Source organism: Epinephelus moara, chromosome 24 (genome assembly GCF_006386435.1).
Source record: "Epinephelus moara isolate mb chromosome 24, YSFRI_EMoa_1.0, whole genome shotgun sequence".
Taxonomy (NCBI): domain Eukaryota; kingdom Metazoa; phylum Chordata; class Actinopteri; order Perciformes; family Serranidae; genus Epinephelus; species Epinephelus moara.
Genome location: NC_065529.1, coordinates 5,374,646 through 5,388,823, shown reverse-complemented (window position 1 = coordinate 5,388,823; position 14,178 = coordinate 5,374,646). Strand labels below are relative to the sequence as shown.

Sequence of the window (14,178 nt, the reverse complement as noted above, 5' to 3'; positions counted from 1 at the left end):
CAGTGGCCGTTTCGGGCAATCCCCCCCCCCCCCCCCCCCCCCCCCCAGGCGAGCAGCTGTTGTAACTGTGTGACCTTGTTCAGGCGGTTTGGTCCGCTTTAAAAGGTGCAGTGTGAAAGTGAACCAAACCAAATGAAGGTGTGAAATTTTTTGATATTCCCTGCCCAATTGAACCGAGTCCCCTGGACTATCCTGGTGTGAATGCGCCCTTAGTCTACTGTCGTGGCTACATATGAGTCTGGACAGACATGGATGTAAACTGTAAACTACACCTGGACTGGTTGGCAGATACATACAACCACAAGATGGTAATTCTAGTATAGAAATAAAACCCATTTAATTCATTTTCACATATCACTGCCATGTTTATCAAACAAGAAACGTGTAATTTGTAAAATACAAAGCGTGTTACTAATAATTAGCAGCAGCAGAGTCACAGCACAAAGCAGCAAGAGTCAGATTTCACGTATAACGTGACAAGAGTAAGGAAAGTTGGCTAAACAGGACAATGGTTGAGGATTTGATGTCAAAGCAAAAAGCAAAAGTGCCTGTTTGGCAATATTTTGGATTTAAACCCATGCTAATAGGAACCTGATAACGTTAATGAGGCAGGCTGTAAACTTTGTGCGATGAAGCATCTTGAAACAACACCTCTAATCTACACACACACACACACACACACACACACACACACACACATCTTTAAGGGTACCACAAGAGTGAGGCAGCCAAAATGGGCCTGCAGTAAAATTATGGAAAAGCTTGAACATAAAATATCAAAGTAAGCGTTCTACAGATATTAAGCATCATCGACAAATATCTTCTTTGTAAAATGTCTGGTGTAATCAGTAACACAAGCTTATTTACCTGGTGGGAAAATTTCCACAGCATGGCCTCCCTGACCTGCACATACTGTACATTGTGGATTCCTCAGTGAAAAATAATGTGGCATCTTCTGCAGGCCTGCTCTGCTATGAAAATGTAAGGAAACGTAACTTAAGGTGCTCTAGTCATTGTCATTGGCTCTGCTTTTGTTTCCACTGTTCCTTCCCTGCTATGGGGACGTTGCCTGGAACTAAATTCCAGCGCTGCTCAGGTTCTCTCAGGGGGAAGGCACCTAAAGCTTATTTACAGCACTGCTGGAAACTTGGCTATCGATATCAATATTATATAATACAGTGTAGAACCCAAAATGCTTCCACACACACTGCTTCTCAGATGCTGCTGTGTTGTGACTATCTGATCGGCACAGCTTTGCTCGCTGGTGTCCTCCTCCATTGTTATCTATTCACTTAGTGTACTGACAGGGCAATAGGGCATACAGGAGGTCGAGATGAGAGTGACACCCTCTGCTGGACCACAAGGCAAACTACTTCAGTAGGTCTGTTGCACGTGTAGACTGTAAACTATGAACGTGAACAGGTCTTGCATTTTAAAAATTGGTATATTTTTTCAACAAATTTTGAATAAGAAGTGACAGCCATATTTCCTGGTTACATTCAGGTTGTGTTTTATTTGTTAAAAATCATGGAACATTTTCAGCATTTATTTTTTACCCCTAAATAGTGGGGCAGTTCAACCAAACACTGAATCGCCATATTTTAGGGGGGCTGGGGCTGGTCTCATTCTCTCTCTCTGCTTTTCTTTGCTTCTCTCTGTCCTTCTATGGGTGGGGCTTTTTCATTATTTAATGATACTGACATTTAAAAGTCATTACCGATATACTTGAATGAAAATCCCTATACAATACTGGGGCTACATAATCCATTGTTGTCTGTCCCACTGCACGTAAAAATGAATATGTCTGACCTGGTATTAGAAGCTGTGTCACCTTTTCAATTATGCATTTCCAAAACTTTCAGGTTTGTAAAACTCAGTGGGGCACTATAGGTTAAGTTCCATAATGTGCCTATAGGTCAGGGGTGTCAAACTCATTTTAGTTCATGGACCACATACAGCCTTGTTTGATCTCAAGTGGGCCAGACTGATAAAACCATTGCATAATAACCTATAAATAACAACACCTTCAAATGTTTCCCTTTCTTTAAGTGTGAAGACATTCATTCTGAAAGCATTCATTTCTTTATAAGACAGGTTACGGAAACCTTGGATGTCTTCAAAAAAATAAGTGCACTTTCAACAATATGTCTCAGTTTTTCCACACTGAGTCAGTCTACTACTCACCGTCATTATATGTGCATTTTTCCATACGTTTCCACTCCTGTGTAGTAATGCTGACATCACCACACCACTTCAAACTAAGAGGAAGCTATTGAGACAGCAGGTTAATTTATCCCCTGCCTTACAAACCATTACAGTTTTGGCAGTGCCTTAGCAACAGCACACAATACATATATTCATGATTTAGTCATTGAAGCTCATGACGGACACAAGCTATAAGAGGTAACTTAGATGTTTATACTGTGGACATTCAGTGTGTTTTCATGGTTTATACTCTATTATGATTACAACTGCACTATTTCCCAAACTCCATTTATATTGACAGAGAAATCTGTGTTCTCTTGCTCAGCCCATAGGCTATTATTACATGGCTGTGGATATACACACCTAAAATGAGGCTGTTGAAACAGTGGGCTACTGCTCTGTTTGGCCTTGTTGGTATCGATTGCCGTTTTGTCACGCACACCAGCACCCGCTCTTGCGCTGCTGTCAGCAACTTAATCCAACAGAGCAAGCACGGTGCACGGTCGAACACACTTCAGCATGGTGACATGGTTTCAACTCTACCCGGTGGCTCTAAGCTGTTCTGTCTTTACTGTGCAAAATCCCAATACACCCCTTGCCCCTAACACGTTGTCCTTACCCCTCCGTTTTGCACGTTTACGCCAAGTGGTATGGTGTCCTGACTCCTGTTGGGATAGAGGGGTGGGGTGAAGTGTTAGGGCGATATGCAGGGTTGCCAACTTTTCATAAAACCTTGGACTTAGATTCAGCGGGGCCGACCACAATTTAGTTGTTTAAGCCGACACATACAATTTTTGTTTGTCAACTGATTTGGTAGATGCGATCCTGATCCCCCACATCCTAACGGATTCTTGGGGCACTTGCTGGAGATGAATAGGGCCTAAAACCTTACATACAAATACTGTGCAGAGAGAGACAATGGTGGTATAGTGGGGGTCTGTGGGTCCTCCCCCAGAAAATTTTGGATGTGGTAGATGTCATTTCCTGCATTCTGGTGGGTTTAGAGGTAGTGACTGAACTAGTTAAAACCAGAAACTAGGACTTGCCTATGTGGCATATAGCCTATTACTTTAAAGACACAAGACCCATTTTGGATTTAAAGCAAAATTCATGGTTGAAATGGTTGGATATATTTTGATTAAGATCTAACTAAAATATTATTTTGGGAATAATAATATATTTTGTGTATTATTGTAGTCTAAAAAGCATTTCATGATATATTTCTAGACTATGCAAGTCTAAGAGTGCGTGGACCTAGGCCATTTCATTTCATTTTTGACGTTTACAAAGCTCTCCAAATGCCTTTTGACATAGCTGTGGAAATTAATCGCAAACTCACTTTTATGCTATAGATATTTTTTCTCAGCCAGTTATAATCTCTCCTCACCTGTGAAGACTCTGCATGATCATCCTTGCTGGTCTCTGGTCCACTGTCTCGGTCCACACGTCTGGTCTGTGCAATTGATTCAGATCACAATACGACAGCGTAGTCGGCTGACTGTGAGACTAGAGCTGCTCAATCAAAGCGCAAATATGGATTGCGCATCAATCAGAGAGTAGTTTACCACAGAAGCATTTGGCTGCTCTCCATTTCACTCAACTGGTGCGCCGGTCAGGCGGAGTCTGCCCCTCTCCTCTCCTCTCTGTTTGAGATTAATTTGAAATACTCAGCTGCCAGCCTTTTTTCCAGCGTTCGTCGCTGGTGTGAGAATTGTTTGGGCAGAGTGAGACCGTGAGATGGAAGGTGCATGCGAGATGCGTGAGAGTTGGCAAACCTGCGATATGGCCCTCCAAATAGATGTTTTTCAGAGGTACACTCCAAACCGAGTGCTGTGAAAAGTCATTGGCATAATGACTGCATGAGCAACGAAAGAACCCCACAAATGTACTTTCTTTATTATCAAAGATTTACAGTTTAATGTTGTTTCCATGTGTTGTGGTCTTTTTCTTTCTAACAGTGGTAACAAAAAAAAAAAAGCTAGTCGTTTGCATATGTCTGGGTAGCTAACTAGCTAACTAACTAACTAGCTAGCTAGCTAACGTAAGATTAAGCTCCTCCAGTATCAGTGCCAGTGCAGACTGGCAGGACAGGAGCACGGGTTGCTAACGTTAGCTTACAGAGCACTGCCAGTGGCCTGGTGATTGGTAGCATGAAACTTAAGTTGTAAACAAATGGCAAGGATCCATGCTTTTCTATTTCCATCAGATAAATGGCAAATGTCATTATGATAACACTGTTAAAACCATAGTCGTGTCTGTTTACATAAATGCCATTGATGACTCCTGATGAAGTATCAGGGTCTTGAGGATTTGTTTCATTTTACAGGAGAAGATTTCAACCACTAACCCTTGTTACTCTGTTCTGAGGGGCAAAGGGACCCTCGAAAATGAATCTTTGTCTGCCTGTGTTGTATATTCTAAATATCATATTGTGACTGGTACACTCTGAGAGAGCATGTCTGAAACAGTAAAGTAATACATAATGTACTTTGTCCATATGCCGTATACTGGAAGTCACTTTGGCTGCCTGAAATATAGTTTAAACTCTCACTGTTTCTCAGCTCTGAAGTCTGGCTGACGGTGAAATCTTATCTCAGCCAAACTGGCCGTGTAATTTGTCTACCGTGCGTTGACAGCACAATTCATCAGTGGATACAGGAAGTAATTATCTCATCTTTAACTCAAGATATTGTTGTTAGCAGACAATGAAAGTCTGCATTTTCTTCTCCCTTTGTAGCACACAACTTCAGTGTTTTATGATATGTTAAATCTTCCACAGATCACCTCTGTTTTGCTACTGACTTTGTATGTGTGTGTGCGTTTTTTAACACACCATTCATATTACTAGCACCAGTTGTGGACTTAAATCCTAGGTTGTTGACTCTTACTGAAATCCTGGATCTGAGAAACATTAAACTATAATTAAAGTCCCTTAAATCACACGTTTAACACACTCAAACATTTAGTTGATCAGATCTGGACTGAACCTTTGATTTTGGAATATAATTTTGTTTTCTTCATATTAGAAATGGAATTCACAGCGAAATGATAATCAGTTGTGGCCAATACCAATACATTGGTAACATTGATTTTACAAATGGAAAAATGTGAAGAGGAACTATTTTTAGACAACTTGCATTTGTTTTTGTAATAATTTCCCATCCCTTGAATAAAGAATATTACTATTTATTGCCTTAGTTTATATCACTGGGCCAACATTTTAATGTGTCTGATACTTTGGTTTATTTTGCCAGACATCAGCATGTTAGCATTGAGCTCAAAGCAATAGGGCTTCTGTTGAGGTTTCAGTTTGAAGCTTTGAATGTCAGTTGTCATATTTTATGACATCATCCCCCTAAAGTAATATCAATAAGGAAAGAATCCTCAAACAAAATCCTCAATTTGAATAGTAATTCAAATTCAATCAAATTTAATGAGATATATATATTTTTTAAATTAAGTGACTCTTAAGTGAATAAATGTAATTTATAGTGCAGTCAGATTGCTGCTTGAGGGCCCTTATAATACAGGTATGTGCCTCTCTTTACGCGCAGCAAATGGGAGAGGAAACCTTTTTTTGACTACAGTGGAAGTGTTGTTCTCATAGGCTAAATGCCAACAAATGTTAATTGAAGCAGAATATTTTGTCACATAAAAACATGAATTTTAGAAACGATCACATCATTCTTCTTTCAATAAATTGTGACTTTTTGACTTTACAACATTCTGGATTTATTCGCAATGTTTGGGTCACACGAGTCAGAAGAAATCCTACGCAGCCATCTCTGAAATCTGCAATACCAATATATTAGTGATGTCTAATCCTTATCTGCAACTGTGCAAAAATACTGGGTTTAAACAAAATGAATAGATGTGCAGAAAAAACTGCACGGCATTCGAATATTGATTTCGAATTTGAAAGTCAAAGTCATGAATAAAGCTTTGAATTATTCGGTACAGCCCTCCAAAGCACCTCTCTGCCTAACTACACCCTCACAGAGCTGCTAGAATTGTCTGGTTTTGTTAAAATACTGAGCCTGCAGGGTGTTTGATGTTGAATGCCACTTTTTTCCCACTAAAGACGTTTAACTGATCTGATCTGAGCTGCATAAAACATACTTTAGAGTTATGTTTTATTAATATATGAGTGGCCATCTGTGAGAGCAAGCTGTCTTATGTCTTAAATGCAGATTTTGCTTTTACTTGTGTGATCTTCTTTCTTTTATAGATAATTAAAGCCACAGCGTGTAGGAATTTCTCCCATCTAACGTTGAAATCATATATTGCATTCAAACGGATAGTGCATCACTGTTTCAAACGCGTATTGCAACAACGGTAGCTGCTGTGTACCAAAAAGCTATGATAACATTGATAAAACCATGTCATCCGATACTTCATGGAGTATTCATTCAGGCTCCTACACAGACACACGCGACGCGAGTTGACAAACCCCCTCCTCACCATGCTGGCTGTGTTTACAACATAGGACTGTTTGGGCGGGTGCAAATCGAAACAAACCAATCACATCTTGTCTTTTGACAACTGACAAGTGGCTCAACCTCACACATCTCATTCCTCGCATCACTGCACCACTGACAGTGGCTAGTGGCGCTGGCCTGTGATTGCATTACCTTTCTCCTTCAGCAGCTCTCTCCACCTGGGAAAGGCTACCCCAATGTTGACCCTCGTTTTTTGAATTCGCCAGTCACGTTGCCTTTTTGACCCCCTTTTGCGCTTTCCTGGCGACGAGGATTCCGTCTCCCGTGATGCTGCATTATACATGATCCTGCATTATGCTTAGAGTGGGATTTTGTTATGCTGCAGTAGTGCAGGCTTCAAATTTGCCGGGGTAGTAGCAAAGCGCCTCTTGCTCCTCTCCTTCGGCTTTTCAGTCACGCAGCACTGGCCTGGCTCGCAACGAAAACGCCGAAGGCAGGGCTATTCCCTGGTAGTGCTGTATGTCCCTGACTGGCGGATGTATTTTCAAGATGGCGAAATGTTATGGAACTCCCAAACGACTTACCCGCCCAATGTACAAACAAATCCGAAATTCTCCTTTTACAAGAATAAGTCAGATTATTGGTGGAGGTAATAATACACCAGTGATGACATATTTATGAATGCAGACATTGATTTTTGCCAATAAACAACTGAAAATGCTACACAATGTCCCTTTAAGAAGCATTGATAGAGGCTGCCTGAGACCTCAGATTTACGTTGCCAACAACTGCTTTACTGTTGTTGTTACACATAATTAGAGGAGGTTGAAATTGTTTGTGCAAAAGAGGAAGTGAAAATCATACGGTAGTGACAGTGTCGTATGACACTGTGAGAAAATTATGCATTTTTCCATGTAAGAAATAGGGCTGTCCCAAATACCATTTCTGGGGCTGCTAACGTTGCGACGGGACACGAGAGGACCCAGGGGGGTAGTATTCAATCAATTTTCAATTCAGTTTTATTTATAAAGCCCAATATCACAAATCACAATTTGCCTCACAGGACTTCACAGCATACGACATCCCTCTGTTTTTAGGACCCTCGCAGCGGATAAGGAAAAACTCCTCAAAAAAACCCCAATCATATACATTTACACTAATCCATCACCTAAACCAGACCCGACTTTGGTAGTACTTAGCATCGTTGCATGTTTGTGAGAAAAAGAGAGTAACAGAGAGGGGCTAAGAGAAGGTGAAAGTAAGGTGGAGGGTGGACTATTGCACGCAATGTTTCTGTAAGTTATCAATAAGTCGAATGCTACGGGTCAGGCTGCATCACTTGATGGAACACAAGTGCCTCTCTAATGTTGCCAGCTGCAGATAGCTGTCTACAATTTGTCTCACCTGTTCCTTTTCCTCATCAGACAGCCAATTTAATTGCTTGAAGCAGGGGTCGATGACTGCGCCACACTGAGGATACTGGCCTCATTCGTGTCTGACACTTGCCACCTCCTTTCAGTATCCTCCACGAGTTTACTGGTGAAAAAACAAAACAAAAAAACAAAGGTTTAGATACTGATTTAGCCGTCAATTATCATGTCAATGGTTGAAGCTTCAAAGCATTCAGGTCAGCCATAGCAAGAAGTATGTGAGACTGTGTTTGAACAGCAGGTTTATTTATTTAACTACATTTTTGTGTATTACTGATATGGTGTAATAATGCCAGTTCTAATTCTTAATCTTCTTCTTAATTTTAATTTTAATTGAAGTTTTTTTTAATTCATTAAAATGTAACATACGAACATATTATTAGCAAAGATAAATCAGCTTATTCTTAAAAAAAACTCCATCTCTCTTTGAATTCTCCTCGGCGTGAAAAACATTGAGGACCCCTGGATAAGATGGAAGAATATTGTCATTAATAAATAATATATAATGACATTTAATGTAACTGTGTCCTCCCAGGTCATCCTGAAAGACGTGGACTCCTTACTCTACGTAGACACTGATGTGCTGTTCCTGCGGCCTATGGATGATATCTGGAGTCTCCTGAAGTCCTTTAACAGCACTCAGCTGGCAGCGATGGCCCCAGAGCACGAGGTTCCAAAGATTGGCTGGTACAGCCGCTTTGCACGCCACCCTTTCTACGGAGTCACAGGGGTCAACTCTGGCGTCATGCTGATGAATCTCACAAGGATCCGCAGCACAATGTTTAAAGTAAGGTCAAAACGTAGTCATATTTCCTCACACTCTGATCAGTAAAAAGCTAAAGTGAGCTGTGATTTCTCTTTTGCATTCTCAAGATTCTTTTCTCTGAGCTCAAGTCGCAGTGCTCTGAGTGGGCCGCAATTGAAGCTTTCTGATTACCACGCTAGAAGCACAGACTTCTGCCCTCAGAACTCAATTTAGTAGCTCTCCAGTTCTTAATGCTTCCTACTGGATTGCAAATGGAAGAGGGAATGTAAATGTGCTTCTCCTTTGATGATGTGTTTTTGGCAAAAAAGATTGCTCTTGAGCTGTTCGCAAGTGAATGTTGCTGTTATTGGTATTTCAGAACAGTATGATCCCCAGTGGCCTGTCCTGGGAGGATCTTCTACATCCACTCTATCAGAAGTACAAGAACCACATCACCTGGGGAGACCAGGACCTGCTCAACATTATCTTCCACTACAACCCAGGTACAGTCCTTTTTGGGGTGCACTCATGTTGTCTACAATGATCATAAACATATTATTAAAACACATTGGGTACCCACAAAAAGAGGCTTTAAACTGCTCTGTTGAAGGCTCACAAAAGGCATAACCAGTGTATGTAAATGCATTTTGAATTATTAGTCAACACACTTCAGTTTGACACGATCAACATGTTCGCATAAATTGTGTCTTATTTCACTGTTGATAAACCAGTCTGCATTATGAATCTGCATCAGTAAACACATGAGGCTGTGGCTGTAGGCAACAGCAGACTGAGCTCCAGCTGCAGCAGCCAGATGTGGGCATTAAATGTTCAGAGCTACAGCAGAACTACGGTAGAGATGGCATCGCTGGTGTTTGCTCGAAAACACAGCCAGTGTTTGTTTTACATGGTACAGCTTTGAGCTCTCTGCAATCCCCAGAGATATATTCAAGTTATGAGCATTGTTCTGACTTCTTTGTGCTTGTTCTGCAATCAGGAGAGACTTCTTAAGACTGTGATCACTCCTCAGGTCAGAACTTGATTGAGAATCCAATGAATTCATGTGATTTTTCAGTAAAATTAAAAAAAAACAACCTTTGTATATTTGTATATTATTTTGGCTTTATTTTTTTTAGCCTGGCACTGTATACAATGTATCATTATAATGGATTCAAATGTACAAAGATATCAATATCTGTGTATCCTATGATTAAATCTTTCCCACCATTTCTTCTTTTTATATTTGATGTGCATACATGCAGCATGCACACATTCCTCCACATTCATAATGTGTGGGACACACGCCCTGTGGAGCAGAGCTGAGCTGTGGGGCAAATTTGTCACAGTCACAGCTGCATGTTACATGACATTCGGAGAGATGTGTTGACATACACATTCATAGCTATGAAAAAAACGACTTTTGGCTTATCACATTTTGAGCTATTAGGTGCAGTGTACTGCATATTTAAAAACCCACCAGTCTGATCAGCATATTATTCTGCGTTATTACTGTATGTGGCCAGTTGGGCAGGTGAAGCTAGAGAAAGACAAAAACACATCAACCTTTGAATACAAAGACCACAATACCTTCATTAGAACGATGGGGCTGCAGAAGATAGAATCTTTTAGCCGTGATCACGATATCAACTTGTGCGATAAACACATTGCCAAAGATTTTTTGAGATAGTTGAAAGAGAGTATCAGTAGAAAACTGTACTTTTGAATGTAACTATCATTGATTTTTTTCCGTTCAATGAAAAAATGTTGGGAAATAATTTTTGTTTTTTTATTCAACAAGCAATTACTGTTATTTTAGCAGTACACTGAAAGCAGCATACAACTGAGTACACTGTGATATCTGTATTTATCGCAAGTAATATCACAATATTCAACAATGTTGCATATCTCATATTTTCCTCATATTGTGCATACCTAGGTTCTACCCTGTTTCACTGTATTGATATTGATACATGCATCATGGCTGTTTGGTGCCAACAGTTTCCACTGTTTCAGGCTCCATTTTTAGATTGTTTCTCAAAAACACACAATTTGTAGTTGTTTCCAAAGTCCTCAAGTCATGAAAACAATTTACTGTGGTCCAGTGGAGGTGGCGGTCACATCTACATGTGGATATTTGATCACTCCAGATATTACCAACTACTAGGCCTATATCTGAATTTATTTATTTTTTAAAGATATTTTTGGGGCTTTTTTGCCTTTAATTGACAGGATAGCTAAGCATGAAGGGGGGGGAGAGAGAGAGGGAATGACATGCAGCAAAGGGCCACAGGCTGAAGTCGAACCTGGGCTGCTGCAGCAACAGCCTTGTACATGGGGCGCCTGCTCTATCCACTAAGCCACTGATGCCCCATATCTGAATATTTTTATGCCTCCACGCCAGGGACAGCCGTGACTGGAGGTATTATGTTTTTCAGGTTGTCTGTCCATCCGTCCCATTTGTGATAGCTCTGGAAGGCCTTTAGGGAATTTCTTCAAATTTGGCACTAATGCGTGGACTCAAGGATGAAGTGATTAGATTTTGATGGTCAAAGATTGGTCTAATGTCACAAAACATGTTTTTGGCTATCACACAAGAAGTCATATGCTAATTATTTCATTTCATTTCACACAAATGTCTGATATGATAAAATGATGAAGTGATGAAATTTTATATCCAAAAGGTCAAAGGTCAACTTCACTGTGACATAATGTTCTGCAAAAACACCTTTCTGGTCATTACTCAACGTCATTTCTCAGGAAGAGAAGGGGAGACATTTGGTCAGATACTGAATTGGTGACACTAATCTTGGGTGTCCGTCATGAAACTGTGGTGATGGCATAGAACTTCTGCGCTGCTGGGTCAAAAATGTTTGTGAAGCATCCATGTTTTTCCAAAAACAAACTCTTAATGCCTTCAAAGTCTTCACTATGTATTAAAGTGTGAGTCTGGGCAGACATGAATGTACACTGCAACTTGACTGGTTTGTGGAGCCACACAGTCGCAGGGCTGTATTTCTAGTTGAGCATAAACCCCTATTAACTCTAAAAAAGGGCAGATATGTGTGTTCTATACCATAGTTCTCCTCACAGATTTTTTATGCATCCTGAAAAATAAAACTAGCAATCTGCCAGTGACAAACCTGCTTTTGAACCCTTCACGAGTTACCATCTTAACTGTTTCCTAGCATCGTATTGACATCAGATACAGTGTTTGGTTGTAATTCGTAGCAATGATGTGTTCTTGTTTGTTGTTTTCTCGCAGAATGTCTTTACATCTTCCCCTGCCAGTGGAACTACAGGCCAGATCACTGCATGTACGGGAGTAACTGCAAAGGGGCTGAAGATGAGGGCGTGTCCATCCTCCATGGCAACCGTGGAGTATATCATGATGACAAGCAGCCAGCGTTCAAAGTAGTCTATGATGCAGTACATGATGTAAGTATCCCTGCAGGATATTCAAGTTTTAAAGACACAATATGATATTGATGCATAGCACCCTATGTTTACACTGTGCTCACAGTGCAGGTAAGTCAATAATGTATGGTTAATGACCTATTTCATTTGTTTTAGCATAGTTAATATCGTTAGTAATCAATATATATATATATATATATATATGTGGGTGTGTTATATAAAGTGATGTTATCCAGTTGGTCATTAACACCTAATTAGATGGGAAACAACAGAAATGTTTCATTCATGTGTATTAATGACAATATGACTGCAAAAATTGAGCATCATAAAAAGCTGAGGTGTAAGTATTATGGTAAACTGGTATTATCTATCGGTAATGTTAATAGTTACACCTGTGCTTTACCTGCTATGGCATATCAAAATATCTCATGGAAATGAAGGATGATGGATAATGGAGGAGTAATATAATTAATAGTATCATAATATACTGTGTAATGTTATTATTACTTGAGTCCAACTTAATGAAGGCCTTTAAATGTGTATAATCTAATTGTGAGTATTATATGGCTACAATGGGCTGAGTTTAACATTGTTTATCAGTTGATCACCATGTGACACCGTGAATTTGTGAAGAAAACGTAGTCTTTCTTGCATGCCTCCACAGTGACCGGACAATCCAAAAATGGGGCACATTCTCATTGCACAGTAAAATTACATCACAGCATCTGTTTACAAACTCTCACACAATTTGTGCAGTATAATCCAAGTCTCCATTATCCAGTCGTATTTGTTTATTTGTTTATTTCTAGGATCCCCATTAGCTGATGTCATGACATCAGCTATTCTATTCTAGTATGCTCAGTACTTCTCAAACACATGTACTTTTACTAGAATGTTACAATATAAAACACTTCCACACAAGAGTAGCACGCCCATAGCATGCTTGGGCTACTTGTCCGTGCATGAGACCGTTTTTACTTACGTGTTTTAAATGTAACGTTGTAGAGTCATTTTTTCAATTGTAATTTTTGTAGTCTATATTTATATTCTTGAGTGTTGCAGTACTTTGCAGCATTTTTATTCCTCCTAATGTGTTTTTATTGTATGTGTAATGTATGCACCAAAGAACCAAACCAAAATCCTTATAAGTGAAAACCTACAATAAATCCGTTTGTGTTTCTGATTCTGAAATTGCATGTGTTTGGTGAGCACTGAGCATTCGACTGGATCAAAGAGACTTGGATTATAGTGCACGAGTTGTGCGAGAGTTTGTAAACAGATGTTTTGATGTAGTTTTGCTGTTGTTAGATGCGGACCCTGATTACTTCAATTTATCAAGAATGTTTGCCTTTTTGGGATTCTCAGTTCACCATGGAGGCATAGTGGGAAAACTTTGTGTTTTTCATAAATTCAAGGTAACACGTGGGGGGTAATATATAAATATATAAACCGTCATTTTGTGGATGAAGTATTCCTTTAAAACTAACAGCTAATATTCCTACTCATCCTTTCGAAGTCATGGGCAATGTAAATATACTTAAATATAGGAGAACAAATATACTCTGTATCATATACTCTTGTTTTCCATTTAACCAGTCAGGTTAAAAGGCTCAATACAAATTTCAACTGTGCCTCCTAATATATTCTGACATGTTTAGCCTAGCTTAGCATAGGAAGTGGAAGCATGGGGAGAGTTCTCACCTAGCCCTGTGAAAATATACACCCCTTTACAACCAAACAGCTATTGACCTGTCTCATCTTTTCATCTGACTCTGGTTAATGTAAAGCAACATATTGCTAAAAATGTTGGACTGTTCCTTTAATGACTTCAGCTCAGCAAAAACAGCAGCGTTGAGTGTTTTCTCTCTGATACAGATTCTCTCTCGCTTGCACTAAACAATCTGGGTCAGTTTTTAAATTTAGAATTTGTTTTCTCCGGCAGCAG

At 39.8% G+C, this 14,178-nt stretch overlaps 1 protein-coding gene across 1 annotated transcript in view; it reads left to right on the top strand.

Annotated features, from left to right (window-relative positions):
* gxylt2 (glucoside xylosyltransferase 2) overlaps positions 1 to 14,178 on the top strand; it is a 33,275-nt gene that overhangs the window by 17,652 nt on the left and 1,445 nt on the right. Inside the window, exons 4-6 of the mRNA XM_050038847.1 lie at positions 8,610 to 8,861; positions 9,199 to 9,322; positions 12,082 to 12,254. Coding sequence (XP_049894804.1) covers positions 8,610 to 8,861; positions 9,199 to 9,322; positions 12,082 to 12,254 — 549 coding nt within the window. The remainder of the gene's footprint in view (positions 1 to 8,609; positions 8,862 to 9,198; positions 9,323 to 12,081; positions 12,255 to 14,178) is intronic.